Raw genomic sequence first — 23620 nt, 5'->3', positions numbered from 1 at the left:
CATGCTTGTGACAAATTGCTTCCCTGGTGGCAGGGAATCTCTGGGGTTTCCCTTTGCTGTGGGAGGACGGCAAAGTGAGTTAGCCAGGCCTGCCTGCCCTCAGATCCTGGGGTCCTGGGCTGTCCCCAGGTCTCTTCCTCCCAGTGGGCCTGGACCTTTGCTGGTGCCTGTGCCTATGCCTTCCAGGCCTTTGAATGCTCCTTTACCTGTGGACCGAGGGCAGTCTAATTGTAAGGGACAGCCACATGTTTCTTCATTAAATCTCTGGGTCACTATCACAAATGTTTTGTACTTAGTGTCCCTCTTGAGTTGTGAAACCGTGAAATATTTTATACTCCCAATGGGATTTTTAAAAAATTTAAATGTATAGCAAAACATTACCATAATGTTACTTTCTTATACTGCATATAAGATTCTTGCAGGTCATAGTAAACTGCATGTTTTATCTCTCTGTAGATCTTAAGAGGTTTTGTAATGAGAGAGGAGAATGGGATAATTGACTATTTGACAACTTTTTTAGGTTAGCAGCAATTTGTTTGTCAGCGTAGACTTGATACTAGCCTCATGGTCAGTGCTGCCTTCTCCATGTGTCTTATTTCCCTTGTAGATATGGGACATGACGCCTGTGGTGGGCTGCAGCCTGGCAACTGGGTTTTCTCCACACTGATCCGGGAGCTGGGTGATATCAACAGTGGCCTCCACCAAGTGAAATCCTTCCCATGTAGCTCCACAGCCACTGTCACAAGCATGGGCAGTAGCCACCTAAAAACAAATCAACATTTTTTAAAAGAAAAAAATGTAAAGGTGTGTTTTGGGGCACTTGTGGAACTAATGTGGAAAAGCTCTGTCTGTAGTGGTTCCCTGAGGAATGAAATTCAACAGAAATTCCTCATGAACAGTGACCTCATAGGTAAGGAAAGAGTAATCTTGTAAATGAGAGTTTTAGAGGGAAAAATAAATAGAACAAAAAGTTAATGCTTAAATCTTCCTGAAAGCAGTCCCAAGTTCAAATACATGTCCACTCAGACTAGCGGGCCTTCAAGGGCCCTTGAGCCTATTGTTGGAGCAGGTGTTGGGGTCAGGACAACCTGTATTCCCTTTCTCCAGGTGTGCAGCAGGAACTTAGGAAACCAGAGGTCTCTCCCTGTGGCTGGTAACACATGAATATTCTCTGTCCGTGGTTGCTGATTAACTTACAGATGTCTGTTCTCTGCAGGTAGCACCGTACTCTGTGCTTAGCATCTAGCTCGCTTCAGTTGTTTCTCTTCCAGCCAGTAGCCATGGGTGACTTTTTCAGTTGTTATTGAGTTGTGAAATTTCTCTAGTAACCAAGACAGTCCACATTTTTCCCTTTCCCTCAAATGTGCTGAGGGCATAGCTTTATTATGGTGCTGTTAACTAGAGTCACACAAACACCCGACGCGTTCTCATCAGCTAGTAGTGACTAATGAAGACCCAGCTGCCATATGGTGGTGATGGGAAAGAGCAGTCTGCCTCATGGAGCCCAGTCCTCCTTCAGACCTGTAGTCCCAAGACGGGCCCCTGCGAGATTGTGGGAATTTAATATGCTCCTCAGAAAAGCACTCCAGGGCTTGTAAGTGATGCTGACTTTTAGTTGTAACTGGTATTATCCATGTCATAGGAGGGAGTTAGTGGCCCACAGCTGTAATGGGTGACCATCAGGTCCTGCTCAGTAATCCCTAACTTTTAGATCATCTTCACAACTGCCAAAAGCTATTGTTTAAAATGCATTTTAAAGCTTTTGACCAAGAGTACTAGAATGAGGAAGAGGCAGGGAATGGGAACCCGTCTTTTAATAGTCCGATAGTTCTCTGTCTGTTGCCTTAACAGCACGTGTATCTTTGGTTTTGGGTTATGGAAGTGAGTGCAGAAAGACTTACTTTTTGAAAAGACTGATGTAAAAATAGTTAGCAACAATATCTCTGTTATGGATATGGATTAAAAAAACTTCTGCATCACTGCAGTGGGATCATATCAAGACAATGTCATCATTCTGTTTGATAACTAAAGGACTAAATCTGCTTTATAAACATGGTTTATGGGGGCAAAAAAATTAAGACAGGCAATGAAGCAAAGTTTTTTTTTTAATGGCTGTGTGACACAAAAAAAATAACTTTGGAAAGTGAAGGCAGCAGTGCACCATGTTCTGGAATGATCTGCATTGGAAGCTGAATTGTCTTGAGAAATAAGAATGATCTTGTTGCTCCTTATAATTTTTTGTTACATCACCTGAAAAAGGTATTTCTTTGAAAAACACTTCCTAGACTCTGCAAAATGTACATTACTAACATACTGTGGAAGACAAATTGAACAATGGTAACTTTTTAACCACAAGGTTGAATGTTCAACTTCATGTATTCAGTCAGTCAGTGGTTCACCCCAAACAGAAGTGCTTTTCTCTGGGTACTAAGTCCTGAAAGGAGAGTAGAACATGTTGGAGCTCTTACCCTGTGGAGCAGTGCTGCCCTTTGGCTGTGTTTTTCTTTAACTTCTGTAAAATATGACCTTTTAATGTCTGTGGCAGATAGAAGAGAATATCACAGCTGCTGAGAATACACCATAGCTTTCCAACTTTTTTATTTTAAAAAAGTCTTAATGAACAACCCTGTGCTCCATAGAGAGCACAGAGTTATTTTAGGCCTTCTAAGGCATTAATATGAATCAAGGAGGAAAATTATATTTAAGGAGGAATCAGCGTGAGATACCTTAGAAAATTCTAGAGTGTTTAGGTATGGTTTACTCTTTGCCTGAGCCTGTGATCTCTTTTCATTAAAAAAATGTGTTTGCCAGACTGATCTTGTCTCTGTCACTTGTGAGGTTGCAAATGCAGTAATATTTTTGATAGAGGGGAGAAGATTATTTTCTCAGTGTTACTGATTAGGCGCACAGGGAAGATACAGATAGCTGATAGTTACTGCCTTATTTTGACTGTGTTTCTCTTAAACGGGTCGCTTAAGATAGTTCTTCATGTAGCAGTTTACTGTTCTTTCCATTCCTGAATCTTCAAGCTAATTTGTACAAATAGGGACTAAGAAGTACAAAAAATTAGACAAGATCTTTATGTTTAGATCTAGAATGTATGTGATAAAGAAATGCCAATTCTTCGTTATCAGCATATTTTGAAATCGTCCCTGTTTTTAAATAAGTCTAAGTGATAGCAATACCTCTGTAGCATTAGGTAGAAACATGTTATTATTCACTACCTTGTAAATCTCTGTTTACTACGTCCTTCTTCTGTCTTGCTACCTAGAGGATATAAACAAAAAAAAATATTACTCTAGAACATACCACTTTGTTCTCCCTTTTAAGGATTCAGTTTGTTAGTATCTATATTTTTTAAAACTGTTGAAATTGACCCAAATATGTAATACAAACTATAGCAGCTCAGACTCCAGGAGATATTTTCTAAAATCAATTTTCATTAAAGTTCTTTCTACTTCTGTTACTGAATCTGGTGTTCTCCTGAAAAATAAGAAACCAGTTATTAATGACATCTGCTCATTAGATATGTGAGGTTTAACAAATAAGTAATACATGCTATGTTTATTCAAGTGTCTATTGCTTAATTGTTAATTGTGAGCAGATTATCGAATGCCTCCTCTATTTTATGTAGTTTACAATAACTTTGAATAAGTTGAAGTTTAATTGTGCAGCAAATTTATATTAGAGTACAATTTAAAGTGTTTTCCTGTATAGCCTTTTTTGACTGGGGAAGCAGAGGGTGATATTAATTAGTACTCTTTGTTCTTGTACTAGCGTTTCTAGAAGATATGGTGCCCTGCATATCCCAGAGAGGCTAGAAAACTTTGTTCTCTGCTCCTATTGTGGATGCTGTTTTTGTGGTTTTTTTTTTTTTTTGAGAATATACATACAATAAAATATTCCTTGCTTGTTACTACGCTGCTTAATTTAGCTTTTGTTGTGTTTGCTCTTGACATAGTATCATGGTAGTATCAGTGATTTATTTAGCACCCTCTCTTCTGGGTGCTTTACCTGCATTATGTTATTGAATCCTGGTAACCCTTATGCAAGGCATCATCTTCCCTCACCATTTACATTTGAAGATGAGAAAACCAAGAAGATTCCATCTGTCCATCCGTCTGACTGGAAAGCATGTGCCTTTGCAGATGCCCCACCTTACTGTGCCTGCATGTCATGAGCTTTTGTGTGAGGCAGGTGGGCTGGCTCTCTGCTGAAGTTTGGGAAGGCCTGCTTGCGTCATCAAGGCTCAGGACATAGCTGTCTGCACAGCACCTCCATGTGAGCTCTGCCTCTCAGCAGCTCAGTTTTGCAGTTAAGACATGGTAGCTCAGGCCCAGGAGGAATGAATCCTAGCTAAGGCAATGAGCAGTTGTCCTAGCCAGTCAGGTTACTGTATTTTTCAAGAACAGATATAGCTTTGTTTCTTCTCTGCATTAAAATATTCTCTAAAATATAAGAAAAGTAAAGTAACAAATAATATGAAACAGTTTTTAAAAATGTTCTAATCTTACCACACAGAGAAAACACTATTAAACTTATGCTATATGTTAAATAAATACACACAGATCTATTTTTAATGGGAATATACTTATTTTTCCACTTGATACATTGTAGATGGTTTACCCATGTTTAAAAATTGTTCTACATGCTGTTATTTTTAATTGCCACATAGCTGTAGTACATTGGCTGTGTGCCCTCTGGGCTCTTGCTGGGATCAGATGTCTCCATCTCTTTGAGGTTGGGTTAGGCCTTGTGATCTGCTTAGCAAGTGCAGTAGTAGCTGGGATGAAGCTTTTCAGTGTGGGCAAGAGGCTCTCTCCATGACTGTTCTTTCATGGAAGTCATGGGGACATTTGTGGACAGAAGTGTGATACCGAGCCGTCCCATAGAACACAGCTGCCCTGAACCTGTGATGGAATTAGCACAAGCAAGAAATGCATCTTCATTGCTTTAGTCCACTGAAGTAAGGCTGTGTGCATGCTTGTGTGCATGTCCTCCAGAAAGGAGGGCCCAGTCTGTGGATCCTCAGTGCCCAGCAAAAAGATCTACTGCATCCTTAAAGACTTTGACCCTTTGATTTTTTAATCCTTAAGTTTTTTGATTTTTTTTGTGTGTGTATCATTCATTACTCAACAGATGGAGAACAAAACTAAGTGTCTATAAAACTAAGAGTCTATATTCTTCCCATTCTTTGAAAATGCCACCTTAGGCTGAGCATGTAGAAAGTTCTGCTGTGCACTTTCCCTCAAGTTATTGGAACTAGAGAAGTTGGAGAGCACCTTCTAATAAGTTGGGACATCTGCTTGCATTGACCCAAGAGGGAGAAAGGGAAAAGGAAGAAATATGGTCAAGGAGAAATGTGTTTGTTTCTTCATCTACTTGTGTAAAAACAGTTTGTTACTCAGGTGATTTGGGGGCTTGTAAGTTTTCATATCTCATTTCATGGTCAGATGGAGCATCTTAATATCTTTTGCTGCAGGAGTCCTGTCAGCTGGCCGTCTACCAAATGAACACAAGTTGCAAGTGTGTGCTGAAAGCATAGGCAAGCTTGTAGACACGAGCCTCAGCACAAGCACCCCCTCGCTACACATCCCCGGCACGGCCACTTCACGTGATTCAGCTACTGCTTCCGCAGTCCAGTCCACTCCCTCTCAGTGATTCCATTAGCCCCCCAGACACTGGTCCTGGTCCTGCCACTGTCCCATCAGCTCACTCTCCACAAGACTGTTTGGGTGTGCCTCGAATCATGCCATTCCACAAACCCCGCACAACTCCCGTCCCAGTCACAGAAGTTCAGGTTCTGAAATGGCTCCTCATCATCCCCCCAAACATCTACTGTGGTCTCTGGATTGCTCCTCTCTCACTACATCACACTCCTTGTTCTGCCCTCCCAACTTTAGTAACACAGGGAGTTTGAGCATATGACATCATGAGCCAGTGCCAGGCACAAAGTAGCTAACAAATAATGATGCTTCTGTCTGTACCATTTGGGTACTCTGTGCATAAATTAAATAGAAATCTGTGAATTTTCTTAGGAAACAAGCTGGTAATGGAACAGTTTGCAGCCATCACTCCTGTCCACCTCACCTCATGTGTCAGACTGTTGATACACTTTCCAGAGGTTGAGGGCAGTAGATTATAAATGATGAGTACACAGGGTTGGGGGTAGGCACCATAAAGTGTTTCTGGTCCTCCTCAAAACATCAAACTCGAAGGAGGTCTGATCATCACGAGACTTTAAGAGCTCTGCTTTGTTGCTTCATGTTCACACGAGTGCCGTTGGTGGTTTTAAAATGCTTCTGCAAATTGCAGACCTTCCTCCTAAGTAGTAGGATCTGTGTTCCCTCCTCTTGAATCTGGGCCAACCATAGTGAACTCAGTGACCCCACTGGAACATCAGTGATTCACTAAGAACATGGCAGAAGTGACTGCAGTGTCTAAGGTTAGATCAGAAGATGCCATGCAGTTGACACCTGAGACCACCAGGTATCTGGTCAACAGCTGAGTTGAATTCCCAGCGGAGAACCAGACTTGTGAGTGTACCATCCAAGACATAGCCCAGCTGAGCTTTCAGGTGGTTGCACATCCAGCCGACAACTGACTGCAATGGCTTGACATGCTCCGAACATGGACTACCCAGGTGAGCTTCTGCTGAATTCCTCGCCAGCCAAATTGTGAATACAATAAAGTGATTGTCTTAAATCATTGAGTTTTGGAGTGATTTGTTATACAGCAATAGTATTCTGAACAGTGATCTCCTAAGTCCTCCTCTGGGGACCAGAGTGCAGAGCACTCTTCCAAGCAGAGGAATTGATTTGGACACAAGGTGATGTAAGTACAGATGAGGAGCTTCCTTAAAAAACAAGGTGGATTTCCATAAGGGCACTCTGGAAGCTTCTAGGTCATCATGGTCTTCATTAATTTTTTCTTCCTATTCCTTCCATGTTCCCCTCTACCAAAATGTCTGCCTACTCTTCTTCAAGATACTGACGTTTTCCTTTTTACCACATTGAATCCAGTTTTGAGCTAACCCAGTATGGAATAAGCACATTTACATTTTTGTATTGGCCAAATTTAAGGGTACTGAATTTTAATACATTTTTGCCCATTATGCAAATAAATGCAAATTAAGTGCCATGATTGGAAAATTCAGGACAGTTCTGAATTAATAATTTTCAGTTTTCTAAGAATATACATGAAAACAACTGTTTCCTATAAATTATGTGTATTACATCCTACATATTGTGATTTTATTGACCCAAAATAATTAATTTACTAAAAAAAAATAGTGCCTGCTATATTTAAGTACTATTCTAGATTCTTGAAGAAACATCAATGAACAAAGCAAAGAATCTCTGCTCTTGTGGCGCTTATATTCTTGCAGATAGAGACAGACAATAAATGAACTCAATAAATAGGTGAATCATATAGTATGCTAGAAATTAATACATGCTATGAGAAGAGAAAAAGAGCTGATTTCTGGAGAAAGAAAATGCCAGTGGTGGAGTGGCCAGAGAGTAACTTGCCAAATGAAACTGATAATCAGAGTGGTACATGTACAGAGCATGTAAAGGAGGCTGGGGAGAGAGCCATATTGAAATCAAGGAAGGATGTCCTAGAACAGGGACTCCCGAGATCACAGAGAGCTGGATGTCTCTGGGAAGAGCAAGGACACCCAGAGTGGCACAGTGGACTGAATGACAGGGAGTGTTTTTAGCAGAAAAGGTGGAAGTTCAGTGGGGGCTGCATCATGAATTCCTCATTTCAGTTCTAATTTAAATGGTGAGACATTGCAAAGATGCTGGCCTTTCTAAATGTGGAGGGGGCTCCACTGATAGCCCTTGGTGCAGGAGAGATGTGATCAGACTTACATATCAGTAGGTCACTCAGGAAGCTCTGCTGTCCATAGTCTTAGAAGTAAGTCTGAGAGCAGGGAGGCCACTGAAGAGGCTATGGAGTAACCCAAGTGAGAAATGATAGCAGTGAGGTCCAGGGTAGTGGTGGCAGAAGGGATGAGTGGGTGGGAGTCCTGTCCTGGATATATTGAGGACGTGTCCCTATTTTAAAGACAAGGAAACCAAGGTCAGGAGCATGCTTGGGCCTAGTGAAGAGCCAGGACTTCACTCCAGCCCTTGTTGGCAGCCACTTGTCCTGTCTTCTACAACATCTAGCCACGCACCTCAACCCAAAGCTCAATTCTCAGTGGGCATTCTTATTATTTGCTTCTTTCCCATAACGTTACCTAACTGCTCATTGTACAAAACAAACTTAATGATTGATAAAAGGATGTCACCGCCTTCTAAATTTCCCCTTTACCCCATCTATTCAGGTTGAATAGTCTGTTCTTACCATTGATCATCTGGCACAGCTTGAACACATGGTTGCTCAAAATTATTGAAGCCGGACTGCTTTTGGTTCTAAGTGTAGTTTTCTGATTGTGGATACATAATTTCAAACTTTAGCTGTTTAAATATCTATAGTTTCCAAGTTTTGTGCATGAGTGCCTTGTAGTTTCTTTTTGCTGTGCTAAATCATTTCATTTCTTTTTGGTATCTGAATTTGTAGGATGCTAGATGATCTATTAATAAAAATGCCTAATAAACTACGTTTTAGGACTTGCTAGAATTCTATTTAATAGACTTTCATTTAATAAAAGGAAGATACCGAAGAAATGTGGAAATGCTAGCAGGTTACTTACTACTTTATCAATGCCTGTGCCTCCCAGCGTGTTCAGCTCTGGGAATGTGGTGTGCAGGGGGAGGACACTGTTCCAGAATACTCTGTGGAATGATTATAATTCTGATAGAAAAAAGAGGACTGCAGACATCTCATTCTCCCAGTGTGTAAGATTCTAACTACGCCATTTTAGAAGGCAGAGGGTTTCCACTGGTACCTTTACTGTCCTGGAAGTCAGTAGCACATTAAGTGGTGTGTGGGCTGCCTGAAGCCTTTTTCATCTTGAATTCCTCATTTCAGTTCTAATTTAAATGGATCTTGCTCACCGTCAACCCTGCTGTGGCTTCATCGGATGGTGCAAAAGGTAAGGAGGCTCTCACTCTTGTGTCTTGCAAGGGCCGATCCATAGAATAGAGTATTCTACGGCCTCCACGCCCCCAATTTTCCATCCCAGGAGCCTCAGTTGCCTCCTCCTAATCCTGACCCTGCACCATATTACCCTGATCTGCTTAATATTTATCACATCCAGAACTATGTCCTCCACTTCTGTACAAATGCCTGAATTAGTATTTATCTTTCCCAGTAAACCATAAGCATCATGATACTTCAAATGGCCCTCAAAAATGGCTTAACTTTCATTTCTCTTAGAAGCAGCAGGGGAAAGCATGACTATATAGTAATCCAGCCTGGACTCAGTGGTTTTTATGTCCATCTAGTTATAAAATCCAGTTTTAATGTGGCTGTAGAGAAAAGTGTCCAAGAGGCAAAAGTGGCCCTGAGACCCATTGGAAGTCACAACACAGCCCTGGTCCTAAACCTGGAAACCTGCCTGGTGCATGGTGTGTGCCAGGGAACTACTGTCCCATGAATGAGCCAGTGAAAGAACAGCCAACCCAAGTGGAGTTTTGGAGTTGAGCACAGCAGATGTCAGGCAAGCAGTTTTTCATTTCTAATAATTATTGCTTCTAATTCTAAGCTTGAGTCCACGATGAAAGAAATGCCCAGCGATTCTCTAATCCACCCCACATTCCTCTGGACTTTGTAGAATCACCTGTGTGTGGGAGTCATAAAGACTGCAAGGATCATGAGACATCCTTAAAGACCAGCCCAGCATTTTGAAGAATTGGGAGCCCATTTTTTTTTTTTTGCTTTTGGTGAATATATTCGGTTCTTTAACTCTCTCTACCAGCCTTTTGTCTACCTAAAAGTGGCCTACTGTCATCCTTGTCAGTGCAAGTTCCCTGAGCTTTCGTTGAAACCCTTTATTTATACTCTGCGGGAGGAGAAGCAGATAGTTCTTGATGAATTCCTGAACACCCTGCTGAAGTATGAACGTACCTAGAGTAAATTCTCATAATTTGTTCCTTGGAAGTGGTGATAAATAGAATTGATACATTTTAAAATTTAGTTCTTTTTTTTTTTTTTTGTGACAGGTGCAGGCCCTTTTTAAAAGTATCATCTGAGTTTCGGGAAGGAGGGGGGGGTGATATAGTTGGTAAGAGTGCAGCCCCTGATGGTGCCATGCATGGGCTTGGAACCCATTTTCATCACTTTTTGGCTGTGTGATCTTGGGTTAGTCCCTTAACCTTTCTGAGTCTTAGTTTCTTTATCTTTAAAGAGAAGGTTATGATGTTGCCTCTTCATTGGGAGAGAGTTACAGCTCAGTTAATTCATGTACAAGTGTTTAGAGTATTACCTGCACAGCACATGTGCTCAGCTAGTATAGACTGTAGATTCAGAACTCAGCTTGTCAAGTCTTGGTAAATGACATTTTTTTCTGTCTAGAAACTGACAGGCTGTATACTCCTCAGGGAAGTAAAATTTCGGTTATTCAATTTCAACATCATTAGGGAAGGGTACTGGGAATTGAACTCAGGGGTGCTTTATCACTAAGCTATGTCTCCAGCCTTTTTAATTTTTTTTTTTTTTTAATTTTGAGGCAGGGCCTCATTAAGTTGCTGAGGCTGGCCTTGAACTTGTGATTCTCCTGCCTCAGCCTCCTTAGGCATGCATCACCCTGCCCAGCCACCAACACCATTTTTAAGTTCTCATAAGATATAGACATCATCATCCTTAAATTCTTCCTGTTTGTTGAATTTTCAAAGATTAGGTAAATTCAAAATTTCTGTCAGATACTGATAGAGACTCTTAAAGTTGGATCTGGTCTCATTAAAGTTAAAATTCAAAGAACATATTTTGAATTGTTTTGTAATAATAATGAGTAATAGTAATTTATATTTGATGCATTTTTCATTTTAAATTTAGATTTTAATCTTATAATACTTTTACATGGTTCAAAGTCATAACTATGAACGGAATATATTGATTTTAATTAGGTTTTTAATTTAGCTCCAAGACCTGCAACTCTTATGACATCATTTTCTATATGAACATAATTTTAAACTGAAATATTTAAAGCCTTTTCTTTTTCTTTCTTTTCTTTTTTTTTTTTTTTTTTTTTTTGTGTGTGTGTGTGTGTGTTGTGCTGGAGATTGAACCCAGGGCCTTGTGCATGCAAGGCAAGCACTCTATCAACTGAGCTAAATTCCCAGCCCCAAACTTCTATTTTTATTTCCAAGAAAAACAACATACTTGGTCTTGGGTTGTGGCTCAGGGGTAAGTTGCTCGCCTAGCATGTTCGAGGGGCTGGGTTCGATCCTCAGCACCACATAAAAATAAATAAATAAATAAATAAAAGTATTATGTCCAACTACAATTTAAAAAAATTTTAAAAAACATACTTTTCCCAAGATATGAAAGCTGACTCCTTATCCTTCACCCTACCCCCAACAACAACAACAACAACAACAAAAAAAAAACTTTGTGGTTTGACACAGTATTGCTAATTATTAGAGAAGAATCAACTAATGTTGCAGTTTTTGTTAATTTGGTAATGATTTCACCCCAGATGAAAACTATTTCAATAGGGTTCTTTAAAGTAACTAAGATATATTTTTTAAACTACAAAATCTATCACAGAAATAAATCTTTCAAGGTAAATGTTCTTAATGTGCTTGTCAACTTTTCAATATATGTTTTAGAAATTTCTGTTATCTATGACATGCAGATGGCTGTTTGTCCACAATTATGATCACTTACAGATCATTTACAGAGCTGTTTCTTTTCTTAACTTTTAGAAAAAGTTGTAAGAATAATACAAAAACCCCTACATGCCCTCCCAAATTCTCCATATATTAATCCTTTATGGTTTATGTATGTAATTGATACTTTGAGACTTTGTAAATTACTCTTCAAATCTTCACCACTAATTTTGTATCCATTGATAATTTTTGCTTGACAGTTTTCTTGGTACTCTCCAAGATAGCTAAAGATTTTCTTATTCCAGATTCCTTCAACATTAACTGACTGCTTTCTGCTGCAAGCTTTGTCTCAGCCAGACGTGGTGGCACACACCTGTAATCCCAGTGGCTCAGGAGACTGAGGCAGGAGGATGTCGAGTTCAAAGCTAGCCTCAGCAAAAGCAAGGCCCTAAGCAACTCAGTGAGAACGTGTCTCTAAATAAAATAGAAAATAGGGCTGGGGATATGGTTCAGTGGTTGAGTGCCCCTGAGTTCAATCCCTGGTACCCACCCCCTCGCCAATAAAAGTATAGCTTTATCTCAAGGTGCAGAAAATATACAACGGACAAAAAGCAAGCTTTTTGACAAATGATGCTGAAAAACTGGATATCCATATATAGAAGAATGTATCTGACTGCCACCAAATTAAAAAGAACAGCAAAGGAAATAATTAGAAATGTGAAAAACCTACAGATGGGGAAAACTCTTTGCTAGCTATTCTTCTGGCAGAGGATTAATAACTAGAATATATAAAGAACTCAAAAAACTTTACACAGAAAGATCAAATAACCCAATTAATAAATGGGCAAATGAATTAAACAGACACTTCTCAAAAGAAGAAACACAAATGGCCAAGAAACACATGAAAAAAAATTCAATATCATTAGCAATTAGAGAAATGCAAATCAAAACTACACTGAAATTTCATCTCACACCATTCAGAATGGCAGTCCTCAAGAAAACAATACATGCTGGAGAGGATGTGGAGAATATTTTTTTAAACTGTTTCTGGGACTGTGAATTATGGAAATCAGTATGGAGGTTCCCCAGAAGGCTAGGAATGGAACCACCATTTGACCCAGTATACCACTCTTGGTATTTACCCTGAAGAATTAAAGTCATCATCCTATAGTGATATGCATACCTATATTTATGGCAGCACAGTTCACAATAGCCAAACTATGAAACCACCAAGCATCCATGAATGAATGAAATGAAAATGAGACGTACATACACAATGGAGTTTTATTCAGCCATAAAAAAATGAAATTATGTCTTTCAGGAAAATGGATGGAACTAGAGTCTATTATATTAAGCAAAATAAGTCAAACCCAGAATGTAGTTATGTTTTCTCTCATCTGAGGAAGCTAGGGAAGAAAAAGGAAAAGAAAGATGGGAGTGAATCTCCTAAAAGTCAAAGGGAGGTCAATAGAGGAAAGGGACCAAGGTCGGGGAGTTAGGGAGGGAGGAAATGCTGGGGAATGATATTGGCCAAATTATATTGTTACATTGTGTGAATGGAGGAATATGTAACAACAAATTCCTCCATTCTGTAGGATTATAATGTATCAATGCAAATGTGGGGAAAAAAACAAAACAAAAACCCCTTTGTGTCTCTCCATCTATTTCCTTGCTTGTGTGCTTCCTCTTTATAAATGAATCAATCTGTGTAGCCTCGTGGGGTTACATTGCATTCACTAGGTTAGACTCTGTTGCTATTGCTTTTATTTTGTTGCTCACATTATTCCAGATTTTGCCAGTGGGGACCCTTTGAGCTGTTCCTATGCTGTGCTCATTCCTTGAGCACTTCCTTACTTCTTGGCATAAGGAGACCTTCTCTGCTTTTCTTGTACTTGCCCTACATCAGTCCTGGTGCCTGCCATTTCTTCGAAAAGCTGTGATTCTTTTTACAGCACTTGGAAACCGGATCTGGGTGCTGGCTGTGCTTTGCTTTGGCACTGCTCAAGGTCTTCTAGGTCTCCTCAAGGGAGAGGGCCTTGGACACAGACACCCCCCCCCCACACACACACACACACACATGTAGACACTCATAGGACACATGGAAGCCCACACTGTCACCTCTACCTAAACCTCTAATCGTCTTCTTCATGGTGACTCCAATTCCAGGTCAGTACCACAGGGGCCATTCTATCAGTGCCTTACCCAGATTTACACGTCCTTCTGCAGCAGTGGGGAGCTTATCGCCCAGCATCCCTACTGTAGTTACTTGTTTATTTACTTGTTGAATCCCAGACCATGCAGAACATAGTTCAAGAATTCCTGATCACATAAAGGAGGAGGAGATGGAAAAAAGGAACTGGTGCCGGGGGCGGGGGCAGGAGGGGGGCAGGAAGGGGTAGGGAAGAGGGAGGAAGTTGTTTCCTAATTAAAAGTTCTTTAGATTTAAGCCTGAGAGGATGTAGTCCACACCCTGTCCCCAGTTGCTTAGATTAGTCCTCTCCTCAACCTTGTTCAGTGATTCTTGTTATTCATGTGAAATAGACTTGGCTTTATTTGTATCACAAGTTAGGAACCTCCCCAGCCTTACTTTTCCTTTTTTTTTAAAAGGTTATTGTGGGGGCTGGGGATGTGGCTCAAGCGGTAGCGCGCTCGCCTGGCATGCGTGCGGCCCGGGTTCGATCCTCAGCACCACATACAAGCGAAGATGTTGTGTCTGCCGAGAACTAAGAAAAAATAAATAAATGTTAATATTAAAAAAAAACAAAACAAAAAAAAAATAAAATAAAAGGTTATTGTGATGGTTAATTTTGTGTCAATTTGGCTGAGCCATGGTGCTTAGACAGTTAATCAGATATTTTTCTGGATGTTTCTGTGAAGGTGTTTTTTGAATAAAATTATATTTAAAACAGTAGACAGTAGTCAAGCAAATTGCTCTCCATGGCATGGTGGGCCTCATCCAGTCATTTGAAGGCCTCAACGCAGCTTCATCTCCCCTAAGTAAGAAGGAACTCTGCCAGAAGACAGATGTGCAACATGGCTCTTGCCTGCGTCTCTAGCCTGGTGGCAAACCTGCAGATTCTGTCCTTGCTGGTCTTTATAATTGCAATGGCCAATTCCATAAAATTTTGTGTTTTCTCTCTCACACACATTTTATTGGTTCTGTTTCCCTGGAAAACTTTAATATAGGTGTGAAACAACTCAAATTCAAATGCTGAAACTAACAAAAGCTCTACTTGGAGAAGCGACCTGCCATCACCTTATTCTTTCCATCCTTTCCACTTCTTTTCTACCTCTTGTCTAGAGTTATATCATTGTACAGCTCCTGGTTAACAGTGCGCTTTTTGTGCAGAGAGCAATGTATGTGCATTGTTTCCCCTTTTGTCTTACACACAAGTAGCATACTGTAAATACCCTTTTGCACTTTGCATTTTTCACTGGACGGTGTATCCTGGAAATCGCTGCACATCAGTTCCCAGAGATCTTGCTGACGGTTTGTACTGCTGCACAGGAAGCCTACATCATATTAAATGAAACTGCCTCCTAGCTAAGAGTATATAACTGGTTTCCAATAATCAACAATCTTGTGGTGATTAGGCCTCTACTTCTGAATGTGTATTTTTGTATTGTCAGAGGTATATCTTCATGTAAGTTCTTAAAAATGGAATTTCTGTGTCAAAAGTAAATGCATATGTAGGTTTGTTAGGTGTTGCCAAATCGCAAAGCATTGAACCAGCTTGCATTCGGGCATGTGTAAATTTGATTTCTATGCCTTTTTGCCCATTTGTCTATCAGGTGTTTTGATTCTTTCCCCATCAATTTTAAAGAAGCTTTTTAAAAAATTTATTTGTGCATTATAATTCTACATAAAGTGGGATTAATAGGCCATATTTGTACATGTACATAACATAATTTGATCAGTCTCCTTTCTCAGTGCCTTTGCTTTGCCCCCCTCCTTCCCTTGATCCGCTTGCTCTACTCGATTGATCTCTTCTGTTACTGTATTTAATTAGTGCCTTATAATTACATATGCAAGTGGAATCCATTGTTCTATGGTCACAAATGGTCATAGCACAGATTTGATAGATTTCACTCCCCAGTACTTCCCAGGTCGTCCTTTCCTCCCTCCCTCTCCATCCATCCCCTCCCACCACTCTAATGGTCTAATGGTCTTCCTTCTATTTTCATGAGATCTGTTTTATTTATTTATTTTTTTCCAATTCCCATTTGCTCTTTCTCTCTCTTGCTTCCACACAGGAAAGAAAACATTTGACTTTGAGGAGGTCTGTTTTTATACATTAGGGATATAGCATTTTTTATTATATTTTGCAAATTTCTTTTTTAGTTTGTCATTTTTTTTCTTTTTCTAAAATTTGCTCTAACTAGTTGAACATGACATCAGAATGCACTTGGATTCATTGTACACAAATAGAATATAACTTTTCATTTTTCTGATTTTTTTCTAGTTTTTCATTTAAAAAAATTTTCCTTTTTTTTTCTTGTCTGCCATGAAATTTATTGTTCCTAGGTGATCAAATTTGTCAATGTTTTCTTTTTACTGATTCTAGCTCTTATTAGAAAACCTCCCCAATGTCCAGGTTAAAGAGAGCTTTAGATGTTTTCTTCTAGTACTTCTGTTTTTTTTTTTCTTTTTACATGTAGATGTATATGGAGTTTATTCTCATATGTGGTGTGAGGTACGATCAAATCGTGCATTTTCCCAAAGGGCAAATCAGGGCCTCAGTACCATTCATTACACAGACATCTCTACCTCAGTGATTTGAGATGTTGCCTTTGTAATAAAGTTCTAAAAGTGTTGGGTCCATTTCTGGACTCTGTGTGCCATTCTGCTGGTTCTTGTACTCACATAATGTGCTGCCTGTTTAGTTATGAAGCCTTTGTGGTGTCTTAACCTCTAGCAGGGCTAGTACCATGTAGTAGCTTCTCTTTTTAAATGTTTCCTGACTGCTCTCATGTATTTGTTTTTCCATGTGAACTTTGCTTGTACTTATTGAGCAATTCTGTGTAAAATCAATGTTTCCATGTGTTCAAATCTACTACAATTTGTAGAATGCCTTTTCTCAAATGAAGTTTTATACATTTCATGGTAAATTTCCTCTCCTGAATTCTCAAGTGCTTTTTGTCATCTTTGTTGGTAAATGGGGGTTTCTCTATTGCTCTTGCTTCCTACTGGTAATCATGTCTATGAAGGTTATTAATGATTTTATCTATTGATAATGAGCCCTGCTTCTTGACTGAATTCCATTATCTGAGTATTGAGGGACTTTAAACAAGCCTGTCCCAACCCCACAGTGGAAATAAGATTGTCTTCGTTAAACCCAGACTGGGTGGCATGGTTGTAATTAAATTGTGTGAAGTCTTTTTCTGCCACATTTCAAGTATAATTTGTAGATACTTATAATTTTTTAGAAAAATAATATTAATCAGATTATACTACTTACTACTTAAGTGAGTTTGAATGATTTATAACTTTACTAACATAATGGGTAGAGGATAAGAAGATATTTCATATATTTTTTAGATTTCCAAAAGGCAGTATTTTTTTTTCTTCTTTAAAGTCTAACACTTTATATGTTTAAATGCATTAACTAAGGATAGCAAACAATTAAGCACCTAATTGTGTTGAGAATGCAATTGCACATTTAGGAAAATCCTCCCTAGTTGTGAAGATGTTTCTGCACTCTGATAATCATTTCAATGGCTCTTTAATCTCTTTGTCTGCATCCTACCCCTTAAGGGTAGAGCTCTGGATTGATTAACACCTACTGCCTAAATCTCAAAGCCAAGCATGATCCAAGGGAGAAGTTACATCCCAGAAAGTAAAATACTATTGCAAAACTTATCTGCTGTTTGTATTTAATGTCTAGAAATCAAAACCTGAAGGACATAACCGGAAGTGTGCCTACTCCAAGTAAGCCTTGAAGCCTGGCTCCTTCTTTTTTTTTTTTTTTTTAATTCTGGCACTGGGGCCTTGTTTAGAGTCAACTGAATGAAAAAGTAAATAAAATATATCTCAACATATTCTTCATAGGCATCACTGGTGAAGGAAAATAGATTATTAAAAGCCATTTGGTGATTTCAACAAAGTCAAAGCAAAAGGGCATTGAAGATATAGAGTATCAAAGAGGGTAACTGCTGATTCAATTGTTCACTTAAATATATATATATTTTTGCATTCTTTGGTGTTGGCATTAGTTTAAATAAAATGCTAGCGATATGGCAGTGAAGAGATGAATCCTTGTTCCTCCTGAACTTTTGCATTATGCTGGGAAGGGATGAAACAGAAACGATTAGCTGAAGTTTTGGTGACTGTCAGTTATCTGGACTTCAATAAAAATACTGGGGTCTTTTGAGCACTTCACAGGGTTCCACAGGAAGGAAAAGTCCATCCTCCTAGGAAGCTTCAGTTACCCGGATATGACCACACGTCAGGTGGAGTGGGAGCCCTGAATACTGGAGAGGATGTGAAGACAGTGGAAACCAGGTGGACTGGCAAGGAGGCCCTAGGGACTGTGTCCACAGTTCTAAGGGTTATTCAAGCGAAAAAATGGTGGAATGAGCTGCTGTTGAGGTAGGGCCCACGTGGTTTATGCAGGAGGTTAAGATGTCTGGAGAGAAGGGGAGGGAACTTTCTCAAGTAGTCATGGTGGAGAAGGATAGTGAGACCAACTCACAGGGGTTGGGTTGTCTGTTTCCTGGGTACCCTCCAGCCCTCCCTCCCTCCCTCCTTCCCTCCCTCCTTTTTTACACCTCCTTTCTTCCGTCCCTGTCAGATTAGCTGTCTGCCAAGAGGGCACATTGGTCAGACTGAGTCACCCCAGTCCTCAGCTGCAACCAGGCTGGGAGGGGCCTCCCTTCAAGTGGCTTTGTTCTTTCCTAATGTTTGAATGATTGGTTGAGTAGATAATTTTAGAATGGATATTTCTTTTTCAAAATGCTGAAGGGATTTCTACATTGCTTCCTAGGTTCTCCTGTGACAGGAAATTTAATCCATTCCCATATACACATATTGACTTGTTTTATTCTCAGAGTTCAGAATCTCCTCTCTATCCTCAGTGTTCCGAAGCTTCCAAATGCACTGCCTCGCGTGGGTCCTGTTCTCATTAGGCAGAACGCTCAGTGGCCCCTTTGATCTGACAGCATGTGTCTTTCTATTCTGGGAATTTTTCCTGCAGCATTTCCTTCATAACCACTTCCGGAACTCTTCTCTGTTCTTCCTGGCTCTTCTGACATTTGGATGGAGGACGTTTTTGGCAAAAACCTCTAGTTTTTCTACCCTTTCCTGTTTTCCATCTCTTCATCATCGCCCCTACTTTCTGGATAATTCTTTCAATTTTAACTTACATTTCCTTTCTTCTCTTAGATGCATGATTTCCGAGAGCACTGTGTTGTTCTCTGAATTTTTTAAATGCCTCCTGTTCCAGTTTTTTTTAATTATTATTTTTTTTAATTTATATATGACAGCAGAATGCATTACAATTCATATTAGACCCATAGAGCACAAATTTTTCATATCTCTGGTTGTACACAAAGTATATTCACACCAATTCATGTCTTCATACCTGCACTTAGGGTAATGATGTCCATTTCATTCCACCCTCATTTCTACCCCCATTCCCCCTCCATTCCCCTCCTACCCCTCTGCCCTATCTAAATGGATGGAGTTAGAGAAGATAATCCTAAGTCAAGTTAGCCAGTCCCCCCAAACCAAATTCTGAATGTTTTTTCTGATATAAGGAGGCTGATTCATAGTGGGGTAGGGAGGAGGAGTATGGGAGGAATAGATGAACCTTATTCCAGTTTAATGAGTGCAAAATCCTCTGTTGTCTTTCTGCTAGTTTTGCTGCTAGTTGCCCACTGTCTTGTCTTTCCTGAGCCTCAGTCCTGTTTATTCCAGTTTGCTTCCGTCTCTCCCGCATGGCAGAAGCTTTCCTGGATTATCTGGGTATCCCTGGCAGGCTGCTCATATTCAAAAACAAAGCACCAAGAGATGATGTCACTGGCTGAGAGCACAGGTGGCCTCTCTGGAAATACCAGAGGGCTGTCTCCCTGGGGGACACCGTGGTCATGATGGGTGGGTCCTTACTCTTGGGTTTCCCTGTCCCTCTTGGAGGTATAAGACCCAGCTTTCTGGGTGCTGAGTTAGGGAGGATGACATCTCACCTTTTAAGATGTAGAATTACACTATTTCCAGGATCCTGAGGCAGGGGAGGGAGTTGGAAGGGGCCAACTGCTTCTTGTCTATACTCCTGATCAATGCCATTGTAGTTTGTCTCACCCGTGCGCCACCTTCCCTTCAGGGTTACCCATGCCTTGAATTCCCGGATCCTTGAGGGGTTCTGTGGTGCTGATGGAGTGGGCTTTGTCTTCCCCCACTAACAGCTTAGGTTTCCACCTTCCCTGGTCCACAGAGTCAGATATTCCAGGGCTAACAAATTTTTCTGAGGTAATTGACTATCCTTTTCATACTTTTAGATTGAAGCCTATTTATATATTTTTGGTACTGGGGATTAAACCCAGGGGCACTTAACCACTGAGCCACATCCCCAACACTTTTTATATTTTATTTTGAGACAGTGTCTTGTGAAGTTGCTTAAGGCCTCGCTAAGTTGCTGAGGCTGGCTTTGAAATTGTGATCCTCCTGCCTCAGCCTCCTGAGCAGCTGGAATTATAGGGCTGTGCCACCGACCGATCCAGCAAATCTAATTTTTTTTTTAAATCCCCCTTCTGTAATTTTAGAAGAATTTCCAAGGAGTAAGAGAAGGAAAATGAATGATTATTACATTGTATTCAGCTGGGAGACTCCAGTTCTTTACATTTTCATACATACATATTCATCTGCATTTACATAGAAGCAGATGTGTGAACCACTTTATTAAAGATGTACAGGTAGAACACTGTGAGCAGGAAGCTAGGCACATGATATTTTATCTCTTTATCTTTGATTTGTAACTCCCCCACATTGGTTCCCTCTAACTGTCATGTTCCAAAAACCTCAATAAGAATGTTCCTTTCCAATTTACCATATTTTTATAAAAGTAAACTTGAAAATGTCTACCTTCATAAAATAGACTACTGCATCCCGAGAAAAGGCACAGAAGAAGAAAAAGGCAGAGAATAAATATCTTACTGCATTTTGCCTTTTGATCTAATGCGGCATTTCAGCCTGAGAAGAGTCAGGCCCTTTACTGGGGCTCATGGCGTCTATAGTGCTCTATACTCTGGCTATTTACTGCTTCTCCTTTGCCGTGCAATTTCTCTGTTTGATTTTAGGCACTTCATTTAAAAACCTGAGAGCTGAACAGATCTCTATTCAAAAAATATTTGCTATCAGCTTATACTTTTAGGTTGTGTTCACTTGAGGTCAGCCTGTCTGGATGACACAGATCACACACCTTTGACCTAGATTATTTAATCTAATACTTTTAAGAACACTCTGTAGTAGAAATTGTTTTTATTCCCATTTTACAGATGAAGAAGTGGTCATCAGATTCCACTCTTTCTTCTTGCAAAATTCATCCTCTTGCTCTGCCCAGTTTCTGGTATCCCAGAGGAGGACCAGAGGAGGTGCTATGGAACCCGTCCTGGACTTGGGCCCCAGCCTTCACTGGGGATAATTCTTTCAATTTTAATGTACATTTTGAATTCCAGTGCTGCTTCTCACTGGCTGTGTTAACATCTGCATGTTATGCAAGTACTGGGTGCACTGGCTGGTTTCATTACCTGCAAAATGTGTAGAGCGATATGCATTGAAGATTAAGGTGTATAAAGAAGCCAGTCTAGACTCCACAGCAGATAATAAATATCTGTTCCTTTCCTCTCCCCTCCTTCACTTGGGGTGATGGGGGTGACATGGAGCTGGAGCCTGATTTGGGGAGGGAAATGGAGAAGAGAGCACTGGGGGAAACCCTCTGTGGGGGAGGGTTGAGATGTGAGGCCTGGTCCCATCCCGAGTTCCTGGTTAATGACCTAGAAAGAACACATCAGGGTACTTTTCCATAAGGCCCGTGCTGGGCAGTGCTGCTCAAGAGCTCCTCTCCCAGCCCCTGGGGGGCTTGTGACCTAGCTTTTTGAAAGAGGGAACCTATTAGGAACTAAGTGGGGCTGGGGTGTTGGTGAGGCCCGGGGAGAAACCCTCGAGAACAGGAAATAGAGGTGTAGGGTTGAGAACTGTCAGGGCCCAGAAAGGAAGGGGAGGTGCTGGGGGGGGGCATGGAGCCCAGGAATTTTCCTCAGCAGGGCCTTGAGTGATCTCCAGTTTGGCTTGTGCAACAGGTGCTCATCCACTGAGCGCACAGCCTGAGGCAGCCAGGGACCTGGGAGGAAGGGGTGGAAGGTGCCCAGGTATTGGGCTGTGGGTTGACTCCCTCCAGTGGGATCCCCCTTAGGAGCAGCACAGGGAGCTCCTGGGCCAGTGTCTGACCTTGGTCCTCTGATCTCCTTGTCTGTCCGCGGGGAGAAGAATCACCTTCAGAGTTAAGTGATTTAGAGTTGTGAGGTTCAGAGTTGAGGCCCACAGGTGTTCTCACAGCCCGCCATGCTCACAGTGCTCGGTGCAGGTTAGGGATTTTTATGTGCCAGAGGGACCAGAAGACCAGACTTTAACATCTGATGAGTGTCACTGCAAGGTGTCGGAGGCCCTGTCTCCATGGCTGGCGGGATCCTGTCGAGGGCGGATCCTCGAGTGGATCCCAGACCTGGTTCCCACTCCTGTCTTGTAGGGCTCTGTCTTCTCTGGTTCCTTCTTGGCACTGGTTCTTAGGCCCCTCCTTTTGGGGACAGAGTCCACAGTGCCATGGGAGTGACCCAGGCCTGAGGGTCCAGCTTCTGCAGTGCCATGGACTTGGACACATCCCAGTGGTGACTCTTTCAAGCCTGTGAAGCTGGGGGGAAATTTTGAAGGTTACAAATGTTGAGTCACAGAAAAATTATCCGAGAGAACACTCAAGCCCTACTTCTATCTGAGGACCCTGAGGCATGGTAAGGGCCTGTGACTTGACCATCTGGGTCCCAGTCAAGGCGAAGATAGGACTAGAGTGGAGCTCTCCTGGGATTCTAGAATCAAAACACCTCTGCATATTCCATGGTCCAAAATTTACTGATTTTACAAATGATAATGCTGACTTTCTTGGTTCCTAAGTTGTCTATGGAAAGGTGTGGTGTGAGATTTTTGTGGCTGTGACAAAGTGCCTGAGAAAAATAACTTTAAGAAGTAAATATTTATTTTGGCTTACCATTTCAGGGGTTTCAGTGCAAGGATGACCAACTCTATTGTTTTGGGCCTAGGGTAAGGCAGAACTCATGACAGAGGGAATGCAGTGGAGAAACCCACTCACTTCATGGTGGCCCAGAAACAGAGCTCGAGAGGAGACAGACCCTCAGGGCACAATCCTCCACCCTCTCCTCCAAGTGACCTCTTGTTCCAACTATGTTCCACTATGTCATCACCTCCCCACAGTGCCACAGCTATGAAACCATCAATAGATTGATCCATTAATGAACCCAGAGCCCTGGGGACCAAGTGTTCAACACATGAGCCTTGGGGGAAGGGTTCAGGTCCCCACCACAGCAGCCATCAGCAAAATATACTCCCTGAGTTAATGAATGAGCAAAGCTCCGAAGAGTGGCCCTGGAGCAGGAAGGAGTGTTCCCAGGTAATGACTCATTTTCTTTAGCAGAGAGGGGAACCTAAAAAGGTTCTCACTGGTAGCTGTTACTCACTACGAACACAGGAGGTCTCCACTGCCACGTCTTGGCCAATGACCTTGGTCTTCCTTGAAAGCTGTCTGCACCTCGCCCTCGCAGACCGGCAGCGTCTGGTCTTCAAAGCCCAGGACAAAAATAGAAAATGTTCCTTCACTGCCCTGGGAGCCTCACTTTAC

General features: G+C 41.1%; 1 protein-coding gene across 1 annotated transcript in view; it reads left to right on the top strand.

Annotated features, from left to right (window-relative positions):
• Positions 1-3895, top strand: part of Wdfy1 (WD repeat and FYVE domain containing 1) — a 46350-nt gene extending 42455 nt beyond the window's left edge. Inside the window, exon 12 of the mRNA XM_026390367.2 lies at positions 608-3895. Within this exon, the coding sequence (XP_026246152.1) occupies positions 608-667 (60 nt within the window). The 3' untranslated portion in view covers positions 668-3895. The remainder of the gene's footprint in view (positions 1-607) is intronic.
• The last annotated feature ends 19725 nt before the right edge of the window (positions 3896-23620 follow it).

The sequence above is a fragment of the Urocitellus parryii genome, chromosome 1 (genome assembly GCF_045843805.1).
Source record: "Urocitellus parryii isolate mUroPar1 chromosome 1, mUroPar1.hap1, whole genome shotgun sequence".
Classification (NCBI taxonomy): Eukaryota; Metazoa; Chordata; class Mammalia; order Rodentia; family Sciuridae; genus Urocitellus; species Urocitellus parryii.
Note: the sequence above shows the minus strand (reverse complement) of the source record. Positions and strands in the feature narration are given on the sequence as shown.